Here is a 21048-nt window from a genome sequence, read left to right on the forward strand (position 1 = left end):
CATAAGCTACCAATTTTGAAATATTAATTTATAATCGAACTATTACTATTTGTCATATAGTAATCTATCTAATTAAAATGTTTGAGATAGGTGAAAAATATATACTGCAATACAATCTCTAACTATTAGATATATATTAAGAGTAATTCTACATACAACTGTGAAGTGGGTAAATTTCATGTAATCGCTTTGAAAAAGAGTAGAATCTACAATTAAAAAATTAATTTTTTTATATAGATCTTGTGTTTTATTTACTTTTTTCAAAGCGATTATGCGGCAGTTGTACAATTCACAATTGTAAATATATTTTATTTCTCATATATTAAAGGATGGAGCATATTCTATTTATTTTAAGAACTCGAAAGTTGTAGCTTCGGGTTACCACTTGACAAAATTAGGCTTATTAGTTTGAAGTTCGAATTCATGAAAAGGCATAAAATCTCAGAATGAAGCATGAAAAGGCATGCATGGGAGATTTGATGCTTTATGCTTTTGGGTAAAGCAAATAATTAACACGGAGAAGAATAATTTGGGATGAAACATCATACATACATGCATGCAAAAATCCACTATACACGTAAGCTATGACAGAGCATATTACCAATGTCGCTAAAATATAGAGCAATATGAACTCAGATTAACGTGGATTTGGTCATAAACTAACTCAAAAGATAGAGGTCGATATCATCTTTTACGCGGAGCTTACCCAGAAGGAAAAAGATAGGCCTTAAAACAAGAGGAAAGACAGACATATTTAATGGTTTTGTTTGGATAATAAGATGAGATGAGATGAGATGAGATGATATGTGAATAGTAATAAAATACTTTGTGAATAGTAGAGAAATTATTTGGGTTAATATGTTTTATATGATTTTGAGAAAGAAGAAGAGAAAGTTGAATAAAAATATTATTAAAATATTAATATTATTTTTGTTTCGAGATTTGAAAAAGTTTAATTATTTTTTATATTTTATTTGGAAATTTAAAAAAATTGTAATAATTAGATAATGATTATGTAAAAAAGTTGAATATTTAAAATTGAAAAGTGTCTGTATTTGTGATGTTTGGATATTGAAATAAGATTGATATGAGATGAGTTGGAAGGACTTTACTATCCAAACTAGGCCGAAATCTTACAATATTTTATGTTGTCATTGTAGGTTTTTCATACAATATTAAATGTTTAATATATGTTGTAGAACTTGTTTCATGTGTCTAAAGTCGTCATGAGATCATTTGGATAAGATCTTAAAAAAAAAAAATCTCATTCCACCAATACCACATGACATATACAACACAACCATCCTTTAGAGCCAAACTCAAAGCTGATTATCTCTACCAAGCTTTAAATATATATATATATATATATAAATATATATATATATATATATATATATATATATATTCTCCAATGTCTTTACAGGCAAGAAAGGAATACAAGTATCTGACAAAAAGTTTACATTTGGAATCAAAATGTCTTTCAATATGATAATGTTGTTGAAAATTATAAGCTTTCCACCACGAATGGGAGAACCGTATGCAATATTGCAGAGCTTTATTTTACCTTGATAATATTTATTATATACTTGTATATAAGATAAAAGGAATAAAGCTAGCCCAAGTGCAGATCAATTTATGAACCAATTTCTATCCTGTCTTGAAATTATTTAAGGCCCTACTCTAGTGGAATGTGATCAAGTAATAGCTAGAGCATCATGCATGTCTGCTATAAGTAAATAGACGATTCTAATTTGTACATGGATTGCTTTAAGTTCTTTCGCTCTTTATAGGGTGTGCAATGGTAATTAATAGGAACCGATAAGAATAATTTTTTAATACGTTGAATTAATGAAAATATTCTCTAAAAAAATTTCTTGATTCCAGTGATAATTATGGTGAAAATAAGAACAAGTCAGTCGCTAAATTAAATTAGAAGATAAAAAAAAGGGTGAGAAATTAAGCAAGGAAGTTAATAGGATGTATGGTGGTAAGGGAAAATTACTCGTGTGTCAGTAAATGGAAGAAAAGAGAGGCGGGAGGCGTCCATCAAGCTGTCAACTCAATCTAATAAGCTTAAAAGAAAAACACATACATACACAAACCCAAACCACACGCAGCAGTCTGATAAATGCATGCAGATGTACGTACGTCGGAGGTCACGGGAAGGAAGCCGGGCAGCAGCAGCTGCTAGCATTTCTGTTCACGTAGAAGCTCCCACGTCTTTCACCTACACCCAACAAAACACAACACATGAGCACGTACAAAAACCATGCCCTTTCTGCTGTTGTTCATTATTTCATGTGTTGTGGGGGCTTTTCTGATGGTCGTAGACTAACTAATTATTAAACCACATGGGATTCAAGTGAGCGTAGTCAATGAGTCTGCATCTCCCCCGCCCACCAGTCAACAAGTCTCTGCCTTTAAAGTTTAAACAACCACTGTCCGCCGGCCCTGCCCTGCTCGATCAGGCTCTCTTCATAATCAATGTTTGCTTGTATCCTTCTTTTCAATTTACTACAAATTAAGTACGTCTCATTGTTATTTGTCTATAAAAAAAATTCTTTTTATCAGTCAGTCACTATTATTTATTATCTCATCCCACATCTTATGAAAAAAAAATTATAAATATAGAGTGTGAAAGTAAATAGTGACTAATAAATAAAATTTCTCTTGTCAATATCGCATCCACAACTCCACATCTATATGTAGTTTTATAAAAAAAAATGATATTTATAAGTGTCACGTTAATGTGTAATTTATTTTTATAAATGTTGTGTTGAATGACTCTTGTCTCTTTCCTAAAAAATTAATAATAATATTTATATTAATAATAATAATAATAATTATAATAATAATACTTTGTTTAATATTATTAATATTTATAATAATAGTTGGTATAAACTTTTAAGTTTTAACAACCAAAAAGGGACTATTTAAGTCGGAAAACAAGTGGACGTACTATGGACTTCAGGGACACGTGAACACAGAAGATGTACGCGTATGGTTAACCGATGCTCCGTACTTGGTATTAGACGTTGCTTTTGGTCCCGACGCCCCCCATGCTGATTTGCTTTGAATGTTTCCAACGCCTGCCTTTCCAGCAAAACAGCTAATTAATATATATATATATATATATATAATACTTACAAAAATATAATGATTCTTGCAGCTTATTATATATGCAAGCAAACTAGCTTCTCTGTTTAAGTCATAACACTGATATGACTGAAGAATGGGTGAGAGAGGAAGCCAGCCCCGTTCAAACTTCAAACTTCATTTCTACAAACTACTCCAAAGGATGGCACGTGCGGTCTGGGCACAAGGGAACATCGCATTTTAGGTTCGAAAGCCTAGTGTATGATGATGAGGAGTGCGGAAGCCTATCTTACTTGCCCTTTCATCTTAATTTGGAAACATTTATTACTCACATGGTACCAGTAGTTTCTGGTACCTTGCCCAATCAAAGTGATCAACTTCACGCTTGGATTTGACCAGTAATACCAAGCACTTGGACTGAGATCTAGCAATGGAGCTGTCATTGTTTTCTCCTAGATCTGTATTTCATGTTTTTTTGTTGCTGCAAACTAAAATGTGTTCCACATCTAACTAATGCAATTTTAATAAACGAACTTAAAACTTGTCCAAATTTGATGTCTCTGATCTTTTACATGATGGGTGCATTCTGTCCGTTTGGGTAATTAAATTTGAAAACCACATATTTCCATTACCCAAAACCGTTTTGCAAACTCTCTATGAATTTGTCTTGGTCTTAATGCCTCTCAACTAGGGCCCGTATCACCCGCTAGCTCTTTCTTTGGACCCCGTCTTTATTGGTTTTGTAGAGTCTGGTTTTGTTGATGTGTCAGCCTGATTTGATGACCCGACCTGACAATGATGAATTATGATTTTTTGACAGATTTTCAAAGAGGCTTGGGCTGAAGCGAACATGGCCAAGCCTCATGGGAGTCCAGGGACAACGCCCCTAAAGAAAATTTTTGGCACTATTTGCCATCAAAAAAAAGCGATAGGCAAAAAGTTCGCACGACAGGTGGCTCAAGTGAAACTTATATAGAAAGTTCGCTCAAGTCTTACTCGACAGGTAGCTCGAGCGAGAGTTGAATAGAGATCTCACTCGAGCGAAGAATGCAAAAAAGTGAAAATCAAGATTTTTGACACTATAAATATATACTTAATGAATAGTTTAGTACATCCTAAGTGTTCTGAATAGTGAAATTTTGTCTCAAAATATATTTTGTGATTTTTCAATGTAATAAAATCTAATGCAACTTTGTTGACATAGACATATTATCAAATCACGTTAATTTTGTGTTATATGATTTGCTTATGTTTATTTTTGCTTGTTTGTCAACGTTGTGTTTCCCAACAGTCTTCGCTTGAGTGAGGTGGCTATTTTGCCCCTAGCATCGATGATCAGGCGCGCAGATTCTTGAAGCCACCATTCAAAAATTCGCAAATAAAAAAGCAACCATCAAAATACAGTTTAACAAACAAAGTACAACGCAAAACACAATTGTCAAAACTATTTGAAAGCTTGTGATTCATGGTAGCACCGCAAGCCTGACATTAGAGACTCACGGCGTTGCCATGGATCTCGAGACGAAAGGATATATAGGTGTGGTTGTGGGTTTTGACCATTTGTTGGAGGTGATGAGACCTATGGTCGTAGCCGTGGATCCTTGCATTGAGGGCTACAAGATAGAAATTGGAGGCGATAGGATGAAGAAGAAGAATAGTAGACGAAGAAGAGCAAAAAGTGGAGGAGAAGAAAAAAAAATAGATGGGGTGTTAGGTGGGCGAGAGAATTTGAGATGGAGAGAATTATGAATTGAGAGAGAGAGAGAGAGGGAGAGAGGTGTTTTAGGAAGGATATATATACTTAGAGTAATTTTATATATAATTATGAAATACATAAACTCTACATTATGGATTTAAAAAATAGTGGAGTTTTCTATTATGTCCGATGAATTGCCCGCCCAATACCCTACGGGAATTGGATGGGTAGATAAGGGAGCTGGATACAAAGGGCCCACTAAACACCCTACTTTCAACGAGGAAAATACTATGAGTAAAAAAATTGAGATTATGTTTGGAGACTTAATTCATCTTATCTCAATATTTTTTATAATTTATTTTTTAAATATTATTTAAATATAAAACACTTTATTTATAAATTTTTGATTTCTTCAAATTTTAAAATAAAGATTATATTAAAAGATTATATTCAAATAATATTTTAATTTTTATAATATTTTTATTCCACGTTTTATCTCACATTTTTATATTTTTATTCTTTTTTTTTTTCTATACTTTTTATGGTTACGTAGTAAAGGAGATGAACTAGTTTTGTAGGTTGTTTGTTTCTTTAAGAAATTATGGATAACAGTTCAAAACAAATATTATGGATGAGATAATTTAAAATAATATAATCAATTTAAAGAGTTTAAATTGTCGAGACGAGTGTATAAAAGGGGCAAAATCTGTCCACATAAAGGGTTCAGCTCTACGAGGCGTAAGAAAATTGTTCTTTAACAGAAACAGCGAAAGGGAAAGCCAGTCTTCAGACACAGACTCCTCACTGCCCTCACTGTATAGTCGGGCTTTGTGTGTGAGCGACCCTCTCTATACTCTCTACAACCCTTTCTCGCACTTTCTGTCACTCTCCCAAGATTTTCTCCTATTGATTTTCGTTTCAACTTTTCCGGAAAATCGGTTCCCCTCAGACTTCTAATGCCATAAAACTATTTCAGCTCCGGCCATCGCTTTTGCTACTCCGTGTGTGCGAGTGATGCGATAAATTTGTTCCATTTTGATGACCTGATAGCTCTGAGCAAGTTTCGTGTGAAAGTTATCGACCGAAGAACGAAGCTGAGAAAACGAGCGCCATGGTTCGCATCGCTAAGCTCTTTCGCTATGCGGAGTTGTGTCTGGGTCTTGTTCTCATCTCTTGGGCCTTAACACGGGTCCCTTTCGCCTTGAAAACCTCCACCGAATACTTCTGGAAGCTCTCCGGCTTTGTCGCCAGCCATGTCTTCATTTTCATGCTCTGTAATGTCATCATCGTCACTCTCATCGCTAAGTCCGGCAGGTTCTCAGGCCAAAACCCGACCGGCCACAGTGACGAGACCGAAATCTTCGTCGAATTCATAAAAAACGTCAGCGGTGGATCCACGGAGCCGCAGCCCGAAACCAGAACTCCGGCTCACGATCAGGACGTAATCGTGTACCATGACAAGCAGATCATCTGCGAGGTGAACCGGACCGCTCGTGAAAACGAAGATAAAACGGACACGGACTCGGATACGGACATAGTGCATGTGAATCCGAAAGCGTACCGGAGGACTCAGTCAGAGAAGATAAAGCGAGAGAGTCAGGAGAAGTCACACGGCGAGCTACAGAGATCGGACACGGAGAAGTGCAGGAAAGTCACGGGCTCCGATGAGAAGCCACCGGAGAGTCAATACCCAGAGGATGAGCTGAGCAACGAGGAGTTCCAACGCACCATAGATGCCTTCATTGCTAAGCACTGGAAGTCTCATCGCGAAGAGTCTCTTCCCATCGTTCTTCACAACCAGATCCAAGTACCCGTTAGCAATTAGCAGCTCAAATTTTAAATCATAAAAAAAAAAAAAAAAAAAACTGTTTTTACAGTTTTACTCACCCTTTCTAAAAATATCATGTACAGAGTTAATTTCTAGGCTCTGTTTTTCTTTTTCTTGGTGCGTTTATAATTTCTTGCCGAGAAATCATGATAAAGAAACTGTTTCTGCTTGTTTCTGGTTAAATTAATGTTATAACTTGGTTTCCATCAATGTTCTTGTTGTTCCATGAAATTACACTTCAAATCTTCAAACTATCATAAAACATTTTCGAATTACCAATAGCAAAACATTATAACATGAATCCTCAATTGAAATGTCAAGCGTTAAAACAGAATACTTGACATATTCCTCAACTTAAAAGTGCTAATTAATTTAAATTTTATCAGAAAAGATTAATATTAAATCTTTGTCCGAATAGGTTTAACTGAATCATTCAATTTCAATATACAATTAAAAACAGTAACGCCAGATATACAAGTTGATGTAATTTAATGTGATTTGTTAGATTGTAAAATTATTTTTATTATAAAATACATCTAACGTTACTTTTTTTTTAAAAAAAAATAATATGATAATTAAACATCTTAAAATGTAGAAATCATCTCTACCACTTAAAAAAACATTAGGCATAGAGACATTATTGTGATAAACATCGATCGATCTGATGTGCTGGAACACCCAAAATTAGTTGAAAGCCATGATTGAGGCCGGGATGTCCCACTGCTTAGAAAGAAATAATAGAATTGTTTGTCCGGCAAGAAAGTAATTGATGGAGTGGGATATTAGCACCAATCATCAGAGAATTATAAGAGAATCATTTTCTAAGTGTACTTTACTTTCACTATCCCTGAAATCTCTCGTGGGAAAAAGTCGCTTTTAACGCTTCCATATATTGATCGTAGATCAGATTCTTAATTAATAGCTGGGTGATATGCTGTTCATTTTCCTTTGCCTGCCTAACCCTTTTTCTTTCTTTCTTCCTCTTTTATTTGTTTATTTTTTGTATGTCCTTTTTCGCGTTATCTTTTTGAGGCAGTCATGATTACTTCCTCAATAAATGACAATTTGTAGTGGGGTTTGCATTCTTTTATTTATATCATCAGAACCCAAAAGCACCCTTTTGCTTTCACTGGCCTATGGATGGTCGGATATAAAATTATAAAATAATTCTTCTCGTTAATCTCTATATATTCATCTTTATATCCCACAATCTATTAAAAAAAAAAATAAATTATTAAGTATGAAGTATGAAGATAAATAGTGATTGATGTATAATAAATTTTAAAATTATATGCTCTCTCTGATTTGTTTTTTCTTAATTTCTTGTAAGTAATTTCATTAATTAAATTATAGCCATGTGATGACATAATTTACAATTAATAGGTAGATATTAGAATCAATGATCTCACCTTCCACTTTCTTTATAAGGAGAATCAATACCGGATGAACCAAAATCGATTCATTATCTCATGTACTCGTATCAAATAAGAGAGCCAGTTTATTTATCTATTAATTAAAAGAGAGCCCATTTATTTATTTATTTTATTCTAGTGTTTGACTTGGAATAGAGAAAATGGCCGGCTAGCTAGGCATGTTTGGAATGAATGTTTAGTGGTGGGTGCCAACAGCCAATCCCTTTTTGTGAAGGGAGTGTATTCTCTAAATCTTAGGGTATTCATTGCAGTTTAGTGGTTTGCTCTTACCCATAAGTACACGTTTTTACATATTATGTATTGGGTTGGATAAATTTTCAGCCAAAAATACGCATAATTAGTCCCACTTAAACTATCAATTTTGACAATTGCCTCCCACAACTACAAAATATTGCAGAGTACCTCATTTCCTTCTTAAAAACCCATATTATCACTAAAGATTTTGAGTCAATTTTCTAAGGAGGTGCATTAATGCAATTTTTGGGTAGTTCATGGGGGTGATTATCCAAATGGATTGTTTAGGGGAGTGATTACAAATAGCACTGTGGTAGTTTGACCAGGAGATTAAGTGAATTTTTCCCAAATTTTTATAATTGCCAAGGTGATCAGAATCGTTTAATTTCATAACTAGCCAGAAGAAAGAAAGAACAAACTTGTTAATGAATTTGACATGTCATTGTGGCTTTGTTGCATGAAATCAAATATATAGGAGCCAGCAAAATCAAGTGTGTAATTTGAATCTGTGGGCATGTTTCTAGGACTTAGCATGTCCCTTCCCATGGTTTTTTTGTAGCTTATAAACAATCCATATTAAACAAAAGATTAATGTAACATCAGGTGCTGGCCTGTAGTTTTGATTGAGACAAGACTGTGGGTATTAGTCACTATCACTATCAGTGTTCCTATAATAGCTGTAAATGGAAATTAGAATATGAAACTCTTTTCACAAACTTTCTGTTATTCCCACCCTCCTAATAACTTTAATATGCCTGTGTTTTATATTATAAGGTCAAATTGAATTACTAAACTATATCTCCTCCAGATCAATCCCATTAAACTATAGATTAATAAAACATATCCACCAAAATTTAGGTAAGAACTTTAGAAACTTCATCTACAATTAAGCATATATACCATACATAATATGTATATATAATTGATTTTGATGAACTAATATGCGGTTCTCCATGTTTCAGCTTTTCGGGACAATACAGGACCTAAAAAAGGGGGCATCTATTCCTTTAACACAACTCATTTGGATGGAGGGATTTCGCCAGCTTTCAGGATGAATGGACAGAGAATGAATGGTGAAAGCTCACCATTCGCTTGTTTCCCTTTTCTCAAAGGAAAGATCCACCCTAGATAGCTAGCTCGTACCATTCGATAGAAACTACAGATGAAACCAGTTTTCCTTGTGCCTGAAACTGAGAACATGCACGCGTATCCATTCAATTTGGTATTTGGTGCATGGTCTTATAACCAACAGGCACCGATCATGCAACAAGATAGAGCAAATGGATAAATGAGCTGTTAGCTGACAATTACAGGGTGTGGATACTCATCCACAGCAACATTACAGATCATATTGTTGTGGAGTTTCTTGGAACGGATCATATATAAATTCGAACATAAACATCTTTGCGGTCAAACTCGGTTCAGTTCTCGATGTATATTTGATTGGCAGGAGAACATTTGCCCATTTAATGAAGACCCATTTATATATATCGTAGCAATACATAAACCACGTGTCTAGCAGACATTAGGTAATTTACGGGCCCCCAGATGTACAAGAAGGGAAGGCAAAAAAAGGAAAAAACAGGGTACTTGGAATGAGCGCAAAGTTCAAAACTTGTTATGATGGTTTCAGGACAAAACAAGGATACGAGTTATGGGGGTGTATACAGCTTTGTCATCCACTTTAGCATGCTCCCCGTGCATGATTTAGCTTGGATATGCTGCATCGGCAATAGGGTTGCCCCTTGCAGCTTTGCAAACAGTTAAATTAGACCCTGTCAATTTTCCACAATTAGGCTTTGGTGTCAATTTCCCTAGTTCCCAGGCCCCTGCACGAGAGTCAAAACCGAAGTTGAAGGTTTGTATGGATTCGCAATTATTGATATAACAAGACATCATGAACTATTTTTGGCAAGTTCGAATAGGGAGAAAAAGCTATATTGGTATACAGTTATCATACACTTTGATTGAAAAGCAACGTGGTGGTTGGGGGCATGTCTAGGGGAAGACACTGCGGGTCTGCAGAGGGGATCGAGTTGTCTTGGAAAAGATCATGTGCAGCAATATAGAGGGCTTTATTGGCTTCTCTAGCTGCAATATAGAGCGCCCTTCTCTGTTATGGCTTTGTGGCCCCTCTCTCTGCAAACTTGCGGGGGCTGGCTGGCTGGCCGGCCTCTCAATCTATTTGCAGGTTCATCCAAATATTGACTAAAATGGTTTTAGGTCCGATTTGATTATATAAAACAACTCATTTCATCATTATAATTTTTTTAAATTTACATACAAAATATAATAAACAATTCGATTTTTTTTAAATTTTAAAATAAAAATAATATTTTATTTAATTTTCAACAAAACATCTCATCTTATCTTATCTCATCTCATCTGAATTGTATAACCAAACGAAGTCTATTCATACAATAGAGGCTTTTACAATAGAGAAAATTCTCGTTCTTTCCAATATACGTCCAGCCAAATCATGATCGAGTAGCTCTAACAAAAGGTCAGAATTCTCATCAACATAAGGCTTCACAAATTACTAGTTGCCCAATATCACATATTTGTTGTAAAAGAGAGATGATCAGCAGTTCGCATGGCCTGCCTAACCCTAGTTTGGGTTTACATTATGGTGATGTTTATTCATCACTTCTTTCATCAGAAGTACATCATTTTGTCTCTGATGAGATATTAAGAATATATCAGATGATCTATAAATACAATAAAATAATTTATAAATAATAGTGAATAATTATTAATAATAATAAAATAGTGAAAATATCTAAAAATATATTTACAAATAAACAAGACTTCAACACCAATGAAGTGATCAAGTACTGAATGTCTCTAGACTCTAATAAGTTGGTTTATTAGTTTTAAGGGGCCCCCAGCTACCGAGAGGGTAGCTATCAATTACCTTGGGTACGTAGCATGCAACTATGCATGCGGCATCCCTACTTTAATCCCTATTTCTTGAAATAGAATGCTCCTGTTTTAGCTCGGCTTTTGATCATAACGTGTTGAAAAACGGCAGACCCAGCAATAATAGTACAGAGCCTAGACACACCAAGTCGAACGATTCGATCATATGGGGGCCACTTCCACTTGTCGACCGTAGAATACAAGCGTTTTTTTTTTTTTTTTTTTCTAATCAAGTTTGCATTAAAAAGAAAAAATAAATCTATTCATTATCTTAATATTTATTTTCTTCTCATAATTTCATAATATAATGTTAGATAATTAGTTTACAAGAGAGATAACCCAACAAAAACTTTACTATAGAAATTGTAACGTGTACAATCAGAATAAATAAAAATAAACGGTTAATGAATCATTAAAAGGGACTCCAGCTTGTACGTGTCTCATGATCCTTAACCAAGTCAAGGAAGCGACTGTTAAAGTTGTAGTTTTGTAATCAACCAATAAATCCGTCGGATGCAGTACTAGTGGTTTTGCATATGAGGAGGAGACACTGCAGTACAGTTCTGTTTAGGAAAAGCTGAAATATAGTTTGATATCTAGAATCGGACAATCCAAATTATCTACAGCTCACCGTAGGTCCACGTGCCGGCGGGAATGGGGCTGGATGATGACTCAAATCTGAAATTGTAACACTTATTCAAATAAAAAAGAAATAAATAAATAAATACAAAATTTATATAAAAAAATAATTTTTTAATATTAAATTTTATTTATTTTTAAATAATTTTACTATACTTACATATTTTACGATTATATATAATATTAATCTAAATAAAAATGCACTAAAAATTTCTTAGACTGTGACAGAAATATTCAGAGGTGGGGAGTTCCACACCTATGCCACGTGTGTTGGCTAGTGGTCGTGACTCGTAATACGCATTAGCTCATGAAGAACGCACACAACATACATAGGAAATGCGTACGGTTCACACATTGGTCGTTTGGTGACACTTTTAGCTGGCTTTGAAGATCGGCGATTGGCGAGCACCGTAGTCTTAACACGTGAGGGTCTGGTGGTCGGTAGATGATAGGTCGTGGGCAATGCGAGTCTGCCGTCTAATATTTACCGTTGTCGTGCCGCCCAGTTTATTTTTATTTTTTTTACTTTTTTTTTTATATTTTTTTAATACATTTAAATATTTTTAAAAAATAAAAAAAATACACTATATATTTAAAAACACTTCCTTAATCACTAAGTTAAAAAAAAAAAAAATTTTGCCAAGCGGTCAAAAAGAGCGATCAAATTAGAACGGCATACTAGTGTTTTCTTTTCTGATTTAGTGAAGAGAAGAAATAACTAAATTGAAAATATTGTTCTAAATGGAGAAGATATTAGAGATTGTTTGGATTGAAAAGATCTCTTAATTCATCTAATTATTATAATTTTTTAAAATTTTTATAAAAAATATAAAAAATAATTTAATTTTTTTAAAAATTTAAAATTATAATAATAATAATATTTTATTCAATTTTTAATTTTTATCTCGTTTCATTTCAAAACCTTTCTAAGTTCCCCTTCCAGCGGAGATGGTGGGCTGAATGGAGTTTATGGACAGTATCTATTTCTCTCCAAATTTGGAAACAAAAAAAAAAAATGAAATTGATCTTAATTAATCCAATTAAGCTATGGTAATTATGAAACAAGCCTACGTAGCCTCCATATTTACGATTTGGAGTAGAGACCAAAACCTAGGGAGCTATTTCATTAGTCATGGATTCAAATCCGGCCCATATGTAAAATAAGGCCTGGCTCGTTTTACATTCTTAAAATGGATGCATGAGCCTGGCCCACTCTAAACTTGGCATCGCATAATGTCCATCACCAACTTGAATTGTATGTTCAAATCACACTTCGGAACTAACATTATGATCCGACATGTACTCTCTCTCTCTCTCTCTCTCTCTCTATATATATGCATCAGATTTAACGGATTAAATGAAATCATGTCAGTTTATGAGATTATTTTTATATAATTCATTTGTAGATATTACAGTATTCTTTCATATATAGTTCCATCTGTTTTCAAAATACGATTGCGATAATAAAAATAGGAAATGAAAATCTCGAACATATAATTGGTGTCCCTATTGTGTTGAATGTGAAAGTAACATCGTTATATTCAATAATCACTTCAATATTACTATATATATATATATATATCTTTTTATGATTTCTTTATCCATTTATAAATATCCTATTTTTCAAATGGCAAACCATCTCTTCCAAACAATAATAATGCTTAACATACAAAACATCTGTATAAAAAAAAAAAAAAATTCTATTTGCAAGCCCATATTTTGAAGTGCCAACACATGTCAATGATGTAGAGGATATAGAAACATTTGATCAATTAATGAATAGAATTTTGACTTTTTTATAATTAAAAGAGATTTTAATTTACAACAAATGGTATATTGACATATCAAACTTTCAAGTAGCATTAAATCAGAGATCATAAGAGATTATTCACTTGAAAATAGAGATAACCACTCAAAATCAGAGATGATAAGAGATTAAGGTTCACATGAAAATAGGAATAACCACTCAACATCAGAGATCATAAGAGATTAAGGTGCATCAACGATTCAATTCCAAAATCCACACCTAAAATCCAAATAAATATGGCCTATCAAAAAAAAAAAAAAAATCCAAATAAATATGGCAACTTTTTTTTTTTTAAAAATAAAATATGGAAACATTTCAGATTTCAAAATTCAACAAAGTTTTCAAATATGCGACCTTATCAATTCCACGCAACGAAAAGACGTAAAACCCCTCCTAACTTAACCCCAACCCGTATCCACGATGGTACTCTCAATAGTCAATACCGATCACAACTGCCCACGTATTGAGAAGGGCTGCATCGTAAGGCCCAGATATGAGATATAGCTCATTGTACAAATCCGTCATTTCTGGAAAACCTTATGCCCATTTCGTCCATCTAGTAATCTCTATAAAAGTCCATTCCTTCGCTCTAATTTTTCAGTTTTTCCGACGGTTCCCATTACCCCCTGCTCTGTTCTCCATTCTCGGGAGCGCAAAAATCCCGAACAGAGAAAATGAAGCGAGCACGAACCAGACCCGAGTCCGAGTATCTTCTCGGCCTATCGGCACACTCCCTGAGCCTCCGAGACCTAGCCATCTCCCGACTCTACGCCCTACGAGCCCGGAAATCCGACCAGAGATTAACCCCCTTCGCTGACCAGATTCTAGCCGTTGCTGAGGTTCTACATGCCGCAGACAGCCGGCTCCACAACCGCCATCTCGACTACTTTTCTATCCTCCAAACCCGCCGTGCAGACGCCGCTGACCTCAACCGCATTCGGAGCCAGTTCGAGAAGCTCGAGGCCGTCCTTAATCCGGGGGTAAACAAGTTACCCTTTTCCGACGTCGCCTTCGGCCTCGTCCGCGAAGCGTGGGCCGTGCTCTCCGACCCAGAAAAGAGAACCCTGTACGAGAACGAAATCGGTGAGCTGGAAAATAGCGTCGACAACAAGGAGAAGAACGGGAACGAGAGCCAGAGTACGGACACATTCTGGACCGTCTGTCCGTATTGTTACTACCTGTACGAGTACGGCAAGGTTTTCGAGGAATGTTGCCTTAGGTGCCAGAACTGTAGGAGGGCGTTTCATGGGGTGGCAGTAAATGCGCCACCAAAGAGTGAGTTAGTGGAGGAAGGGACGAGGAAAGAAGGATACTACTTTTGCTGGGGCTGTTTTCCTCTGGGGTATAACAAAGGAGCAGAGAGCAGTACCACTGGGGTGGAAGTGAAGAATGTGGGTCAGGGGACGGCTGGAATTGGCGACGGAAGAGTAACGAGGAAGGTGAAGACTAAGGCGGGGCGGATTCGGATTCGGATGAACACCAAGACTGTGGCGAGGAACACCAAGAAGATTATGGGGAGTGGGATGAGGTGTAGGAGGAATGGAATGGGAGGAATGGATTGGACTTCGGAGAGTGGAGAGGCAAGTGAGGGTGGAACTGGTGAGGGTGGATTGGAGTTCTTTAAAGGGAATGATGATGTCTTTGTTAGTATAGTGGGTAATCCGTGATGATTGATGAAGGGAATCGGAAAGTCTGAGGGTCTCAATAGGGTTGGTAAAGGAAGTTCCTTTTTGTGTATCTAATATTGCATGGCTCTGCCAATAGTGCAGAACAGGGGATTTTGTGTTTGGGGTTGCCACTTTAGTCGAAAAATGAAGGTCAAATTACTGTACAGGTGCTTTTTTTGACAAAGTTTGCTTTGGTCTTATCCTTCTAAACTTTGGTATAGTCTGAAAAATGAAAAAGTTGGAGGAATTTCCTTTTGGACTAAAATGTCTGAAGACTCTAGTAGTTCTCAGTGATCAACTTCTTTGTATGTTTACCTTTATTATTTGTTTGTTTGTTTTTCTTTCTTTTGCGAGCTTGTTGGCCTTGATCAACTACATGCCTTTGTATGCCCGTTTGCAGGAGGGATGAGTGAATGCAATAATAGGTTGCTTTGTGGATAGTTTCAGCCATGTAGAGGAATATAATTGTTGGGAATGTTGTCTAAGACTGATGAGTACTGAAGCTCGAATTCATGTGGTTTTACAAAGGTTGTTTTTTTGAATTGTTGAGCAACACCTTTGTGGTGAATGTTGTCGAAGAATCTACTCAAGTTGTTCTGCAAAAACAAAATAGATATCAGTCTGACTCTCCTCGTGAACATTGTAGTTAAATTCCAAGAGATTTAGTTCTATAAATTTAGTTGAAGGGGAACCTATATAATCTGATGCAAGAACGAACGCATCCAAGGACTGATCGCTGCACTTGGAAAAGGTTGAGACTCTGATTTAGTCACAGAGATTTCTCCTACACCAAGAAAAACAGTATAGACATGGCCAACCTGGGAATATATTATAACGTTTTTCTAATGTTCCTATTCCCGAAGGCACTTGCTTCCACTCTATTCCGTTGCTGGTTGTTGTGTTTGGATTCTTTTTGTGTAGCTTGGTTTTGTTTGTACGCGGCCATGTTTAATAACCCCATCCGACAGAACTCGTTGTGGTTTTTGGTGGTTTCTAATGAAGATTGGAACATGGAATGCAAGCTTGGGCCTCGCCCCAGGGAAAAGATCTTGACCCGTTTCAGCTCTTGAATTGATCCGACCCAACCTGTTAATTAGGCTTTACCTCCTAATTAGGGTTTATTCTATATATGGTATTATTTCTGTACGGCTGCTGTATTGTCGCACTGTGTATTTGACTGTCATCTCAAATAAAATATCTGTATCTACGTAGATGTAGACACATTATCGAATCACGTAAAATCTTATGTTGTGTGTGATTGATTTCGTTTATATTTACTTTTTATTTCCCTATCATTCCTAACATGTTGAGCTTGTCAAATATGATGAAGTGGGTTTGAAGTATTTAATATTATCAATATAAGATTTTCGAGCGTTGTGGAGTCCACGAGTGTTGAATATGGATGATGCTACATCGCATCATCCAGAGCAAGAGTGGTCACCGAATGTGTATTTTTTTTTGTTTTTTTTTTCAAATATTTTTTTAAACCCTCTTAAACAATTTTTTTTTTTTTAAGAAAAAAACAGAACCTCATTTAAAAATATTTCCTTAACTATTAAATAAAAAAAAAATCCAAATCGGTACAAACACTCGGCTAACTTCATTTGTGGAGTAGTGTTTTCCATTAAATATAATATGGATAATGCTACAGGAACCGATAATTCAACCAATAAGTGTAAATGTAATTTATTAATTTATTTTTTAACTTTTATATATCTTTAAATATTTTTAAAAAACTGAAAAAAATATCAATTCATTAATATTCACTTTCTTAACCATTAACTAAAAAGAATAAAAAATAAAAAAAAAATAAAAAAGTCAAAATCGATCGGTTATTTTTTAAGTTGAAGTAGCATTTTCCATATAGTATCTATCTCTCGATAATCCAATTGGAATAATTGGTATTGGAAGGTGCAGTCTAGTCTAGTCATCCACTCTTCCTCCATGCCAAAAAGGTATATAGACTACCAGCTAGCCTGAATCCTGATTTCATCATGTAAAACTTTCGAGTTGCTTCTGTTGTTTTTCTATTCAGGATGTTCTGCACAGAATCAGTTTGCTGAATACACGGGATTTCAAATGAACTTTAGAAGCCTGTCGAAGGGGATGATTTCATTCCATGACACTATCTCTATGTGTGGAATTTCTGTGTACATCTTTTGAAAGAAACGTATTATGCTTTTGCAGAGCATTAATATCAGTCATTAGATTCTCTTGGCACTCCAAATCTCGAGAAAATAGAATAATAAAGGGGATGTTTTGGTTTTCACTTGGCCACTTTCATGAAAAATGGGATCACAAGTGAAAGCATACAATCAACCTGCGTGTTAAATCATTATATCTGTCTTTGGTACTCAAATCTCCCCTGCTTAAATGCAAATATATACCACGCGGTATCCCTTATTTAATTTGCTTTTAATGCGACCACATATATATTTCGATTAGCATATCATCCTCCCTCAATCTCTCTTCCTCTACACAACATTTTAACCAAAGCCAAGACCTCCTTCTCACACCATGGCTCTACTGCGACAGGTAGCTTTCACTCCTTGTCTGTTTATGTGTGCATCACGTCTTGTTTGGTTTCTCTGTTCTGTCAGCTAGCTAATGATCTTATATTTGTTTGCTCGTGTAGTTAGAACATGACATGCAACAATTGCGAAGTAATTACATGTCGGGGACATATACAAGACAAAATAGCTGCTTCTCTCGAGGAGGAATCTCCACCGATACCATCAACCTTAGATCATTATTCAAACCCAAATCAAAAGCTGAGACCAAACAACTTAATGCCAAGAAACACAGCGAGGCAGAGAGAAGACGTAGGAAACGAATCAATGATCAATATCGCACTCTTCGCAATGTCCTCCCAAACTTGATCAAAGTAAGTAATGCAGATAAATAGAAATGGTACCATCTGTGTGTGTTCATGAACTTGTTTTCTTCGTTGAAAAACATGCATGTAATGAAATCGATGTCTCTTATCTTAATCAACAATGAATCCCACAAATAGATGGACAAGGCAACGGTGCTTGCCGAGACGGTCAGGCAGGTGAGGGAGCTGAGGAAGACAGTTTCGGATTTGGAAGCAGTATGTCATGGTAGCAACAAGGACTGCGTGTTTCCAAGCGGGGTTGACAAGCTGAGTTTAGAACGCTGCGAGGATGACAAGGGGGCGGTAAAGGTCACGTTCAGCTGCGAGGATAGGACGGGATTAATGTCAGCGGTGGCGAGGCAATTGAGGGCAGTGAAAGGGAGGGTGGTGAGGTCTAAGATGGTGACAGTGGGAGGAAGGACCAAGGTTGTGCTGTGGTTGCAAGGGCTGGAAGGTGGAAATGAAGGGATGGTAATGGCAAGGAGAGCTTTGAAGGAGGTCATAGACAAGCCAATTTTGCCAGGAATCATGAAGATGGGATGGCGGACTCGACGATGGTAATAAATTTGTGGTCTTTATGAGACGGGATATCATTGTAATTATGTGGAATCTATTGTACAAATTATCGAATTGAGAAAATAATGATGGTTAAGAATATAGGTTTAGGGACATGGAAATATTTCTTGGTTTATCGTATACACCATACACTTTCTCTTTGTAGCATGAGCAATATTATTTACCTTCAATTCATGCATGAATTTGAAGACTTGGCTAACCAAAGAGACAACAAAGATGGTCCGTCAGTTGGAATTGATGGGAAATTCAAATTTAAAAGAGTTCTAATATATACAATCACTTTTACGTATTTTTTGTACATTCTACTGATGTGATTAGTCAAAATAATTATTTTATATTAAAAAAAAGTGACGCAGCTAATGACATTATTGGAGTGTACAAAGAATACGTAAAATAACTGCACCTAGAGTTTTTGAACCCAAAAAGACCGTACCGTACACGTAAAATCGTAATAGATGACTGTTCAGGGATTGCAAGGTGGGAAGGATTGGGCTTCTAGCGACGGTTCTTGAGAAAAATAGTTCGAGGATGGAAACTGGACAGTGTAGATTGGCTTCATGTTAGTTTACTTCTATAAAGGGAAATTAATATATTGTGCCACATGATTTATTTTTATCCGCCTTAATAGTTAGAATTGAACGAAACGTGCAGGCCTGAGTTGCTCATAACAATCCCTGATGGCATATAGATTTCATTTACTATGTACTATTAATTGGAGGCATTATATGTTACATAGAAACATCATTAAATTGATTTGGTCAAATTGTTAGAGGCAACGACTCATCAAAATTCTCTCAGCAGTCATTACAATTCTCAAAACTTGTTTCACAACAGATTGATTTCCACGACAGATTGGTTCTGTCAAGAAATCCTCTTGAGTTGGGTAGGTAGGTGGGAATTTTACAGGGTTCCGAGTCTTGTTGAGAAGGTGAACTAACCAGAATTTCTGCTACACGTCCCCAACTACATCTCATCAAACATTTGGAACCCTTCAACACACCCATTCTATAAATACCAATTAAGATTTGCATCCCTTTCAACTCAAACACACAGACACAAGTTCCCAATACATTGAGGAAGAACTCTCTCTCTCTCTTCTCTAGAAATGGCTGGTTCCAGGCATGTTTTCATGTTGTCTTTGATTGTCACATTGTCGTTGTCAAGCATTGATATGAGCTTGGCAGCTCGTCATCTTTTGGACACACCGCCAGCAGCTCCACCCCCAGCGCTGCCTACAATCCCATCTCTTCCCAAGGCTACACTGCCTCCTCTGCCCTCTGTGCCAACACTGCCTAGAACCACGTTGCCACCGCTGCCCAGCACCCAATTCCCATCTCAGCCAACACTGCCTAAACCCACATTGCCACCATTGCCTTCAAACCCAATGCCAACTATGCCAACAATTCCCAAGATGACTCTACCTCCTCTTCCTTCCAGTACTCCATTGCCCACCATCCCAACTTCAATCCCATCGATTCCTACCATTCCAATAACGATTCCAACAATTCCTTTCTTCTCCCCACCACCATCAAAATGAAGTACCCGTAGTCTTTGAAACGCCACGGGAGCATTCTCTTTCTCCTACTGATCCAGCTTTTGGAGATTTCTGTGTCTGCCCCACTATATGAAGCGTTTCTGGATCAGTGTGTTGGAGCCTGCCTTGGCTCTCTCTCTCTCTCTATATATATATACTGCTGTTTTACGTGTTTGAATTTTGCGTTGTTGTACGTGTCATATGAGAGACATTAATATTATTTAGTCATTTAGAGTCACTCAGATTGTTATTGTCATTGATGTATTGTGCTTACGAATAAGATTTCTTATTTTCTTATTTAACGATCGATGAGGCTCTGTGTTTTATACTAATCACACACTTTTCCTTAGCAAATGAAAGACAGGTTAAGGACCGCATATAAACCCCCCCCCCCCCCAAAAAAAAATGTATAATCTAATCGGTGTAAGGCCATATTAACAGTCATCCATATGAAACTGATCATGATGAAGCAAAGATAATGTTAGCAGTTCAGTTTCTGAAGGTAACAACATGACAAAGATACTACTGCGATATTGCTAAAACTAGCTACTTTTTGGAAAATGAAAATAACTTTAAGATGATCAGATCATGAAGACTTCACTGGGCTTCATCGCTTGGAAAATTAACACATTAATGGCGAATGCTGTGTATCATGTCCATATCCCCTCTCGTTTTGATTTTTTTCTTTGGTCCAAATAATTAACTGATGTCAAAGAGAGATGTAGTAGAAACTTTTCTAGAAAG

The 21048-nt window shown here is 36.0% G+C and overlaps 3 protein-coding genes across 3 annotated transcripts; all 3 read left to right on the forward strand.

Annotated features, from left to right (window-relative positions):
- Positions 1–14236: 14236 nt before the first annotated feature.
- LOC121251022 lies at positions 14237–15570 on the forward strand. The gene has a single exon (XM_041150318.1). It carries the CDS (start codon positions 14327–14329, stop codon positions 15317–15319), a length of 993 nt encoding a protein of 330 aa, XP_041006252.1. The 5' UTR covers positions 14237–14326; the 3' UTR covers positions 15320–15570.
- A 1863-nt stretch (positions 15571–17433) lies between these two features.
- On the forward strand, positions 17434–18871 carry LOC121251031 (transcription factor bHLH131). The gene is made up of 3 exons (XM_041150329.1): positions 17434–17854; positions 17955–18203; positions 18333–18871. Exons 1-3 carry the CDS (start codon positions 17837–17839, stop codon positions 18753–18755), a joined length of 690 nt encoding a protein of 229 aa, XP_041006263.1. The 5' UTR covers positions 17434–17836; the 3' UTR covers positions 18756–18871.
- A 1004-nt stretch (positions 18872–19875) lies between these two features.
- LOC121255668 (protein PELPK1-like) lies at positions 19876–20307 on the forward strand. Its single transcript, XM_041156161.1, has one exon. It carries the CDS (start codon positions 19876–19878, stop codon positions 20305–20307), a length of 432 nt encoding a protein of 143 aa, XP_041012095.1.
- The last annotated feature ends 741 nt before the right edge of the window (positions 20308–21048 follow it).

The sequence above is a fragment of the Juglans microcarpa x Juglans regia genome, chromosome 1D (genome assembly GCF_004785595.1).
Source record: "Juglans microcarpa x Juglans regia isolate MS1-56 chromosome 1D, Jm3101_v1.0, whole genome shotgun sequence".
NCBI classification, from domain to species: Eukaryota; Viridiplantae; Streptophyta; class Magnoliopsida; order Fagales; family Juglandaceae; genus Juglans; species Juglans microcarpa x Juglans regia.

What these genes read in the sequence shown, in the direction of transcription:
- LOC121251022 (XM_041150318.1), top strand. Translation starts at nt 14,327, where the DNA reads ATGAAGCGAGCACGAACCAGACCCGAGTCCGAGTATCTTCTCGGCCTA.
- LOC121255668 (XM_041156161.1), top strand. Translation starts at nt 19,876, where the DNA reads ATGGCTGGTTCCAGGCATGTTTTCATGTTGTCTTTGATTGTCACATTG.
- LOC121251031 (XM_041150329.1), top strand. An exon ending in TCCTCCCAAACTTGATCAAA is followed by an intron (nt 18,204 to 18,332) that starts GTAAGTAATGCA and finishes TCCCACAAATAG; the next exon opens with ATGGACAAGGCAACGGTGCT.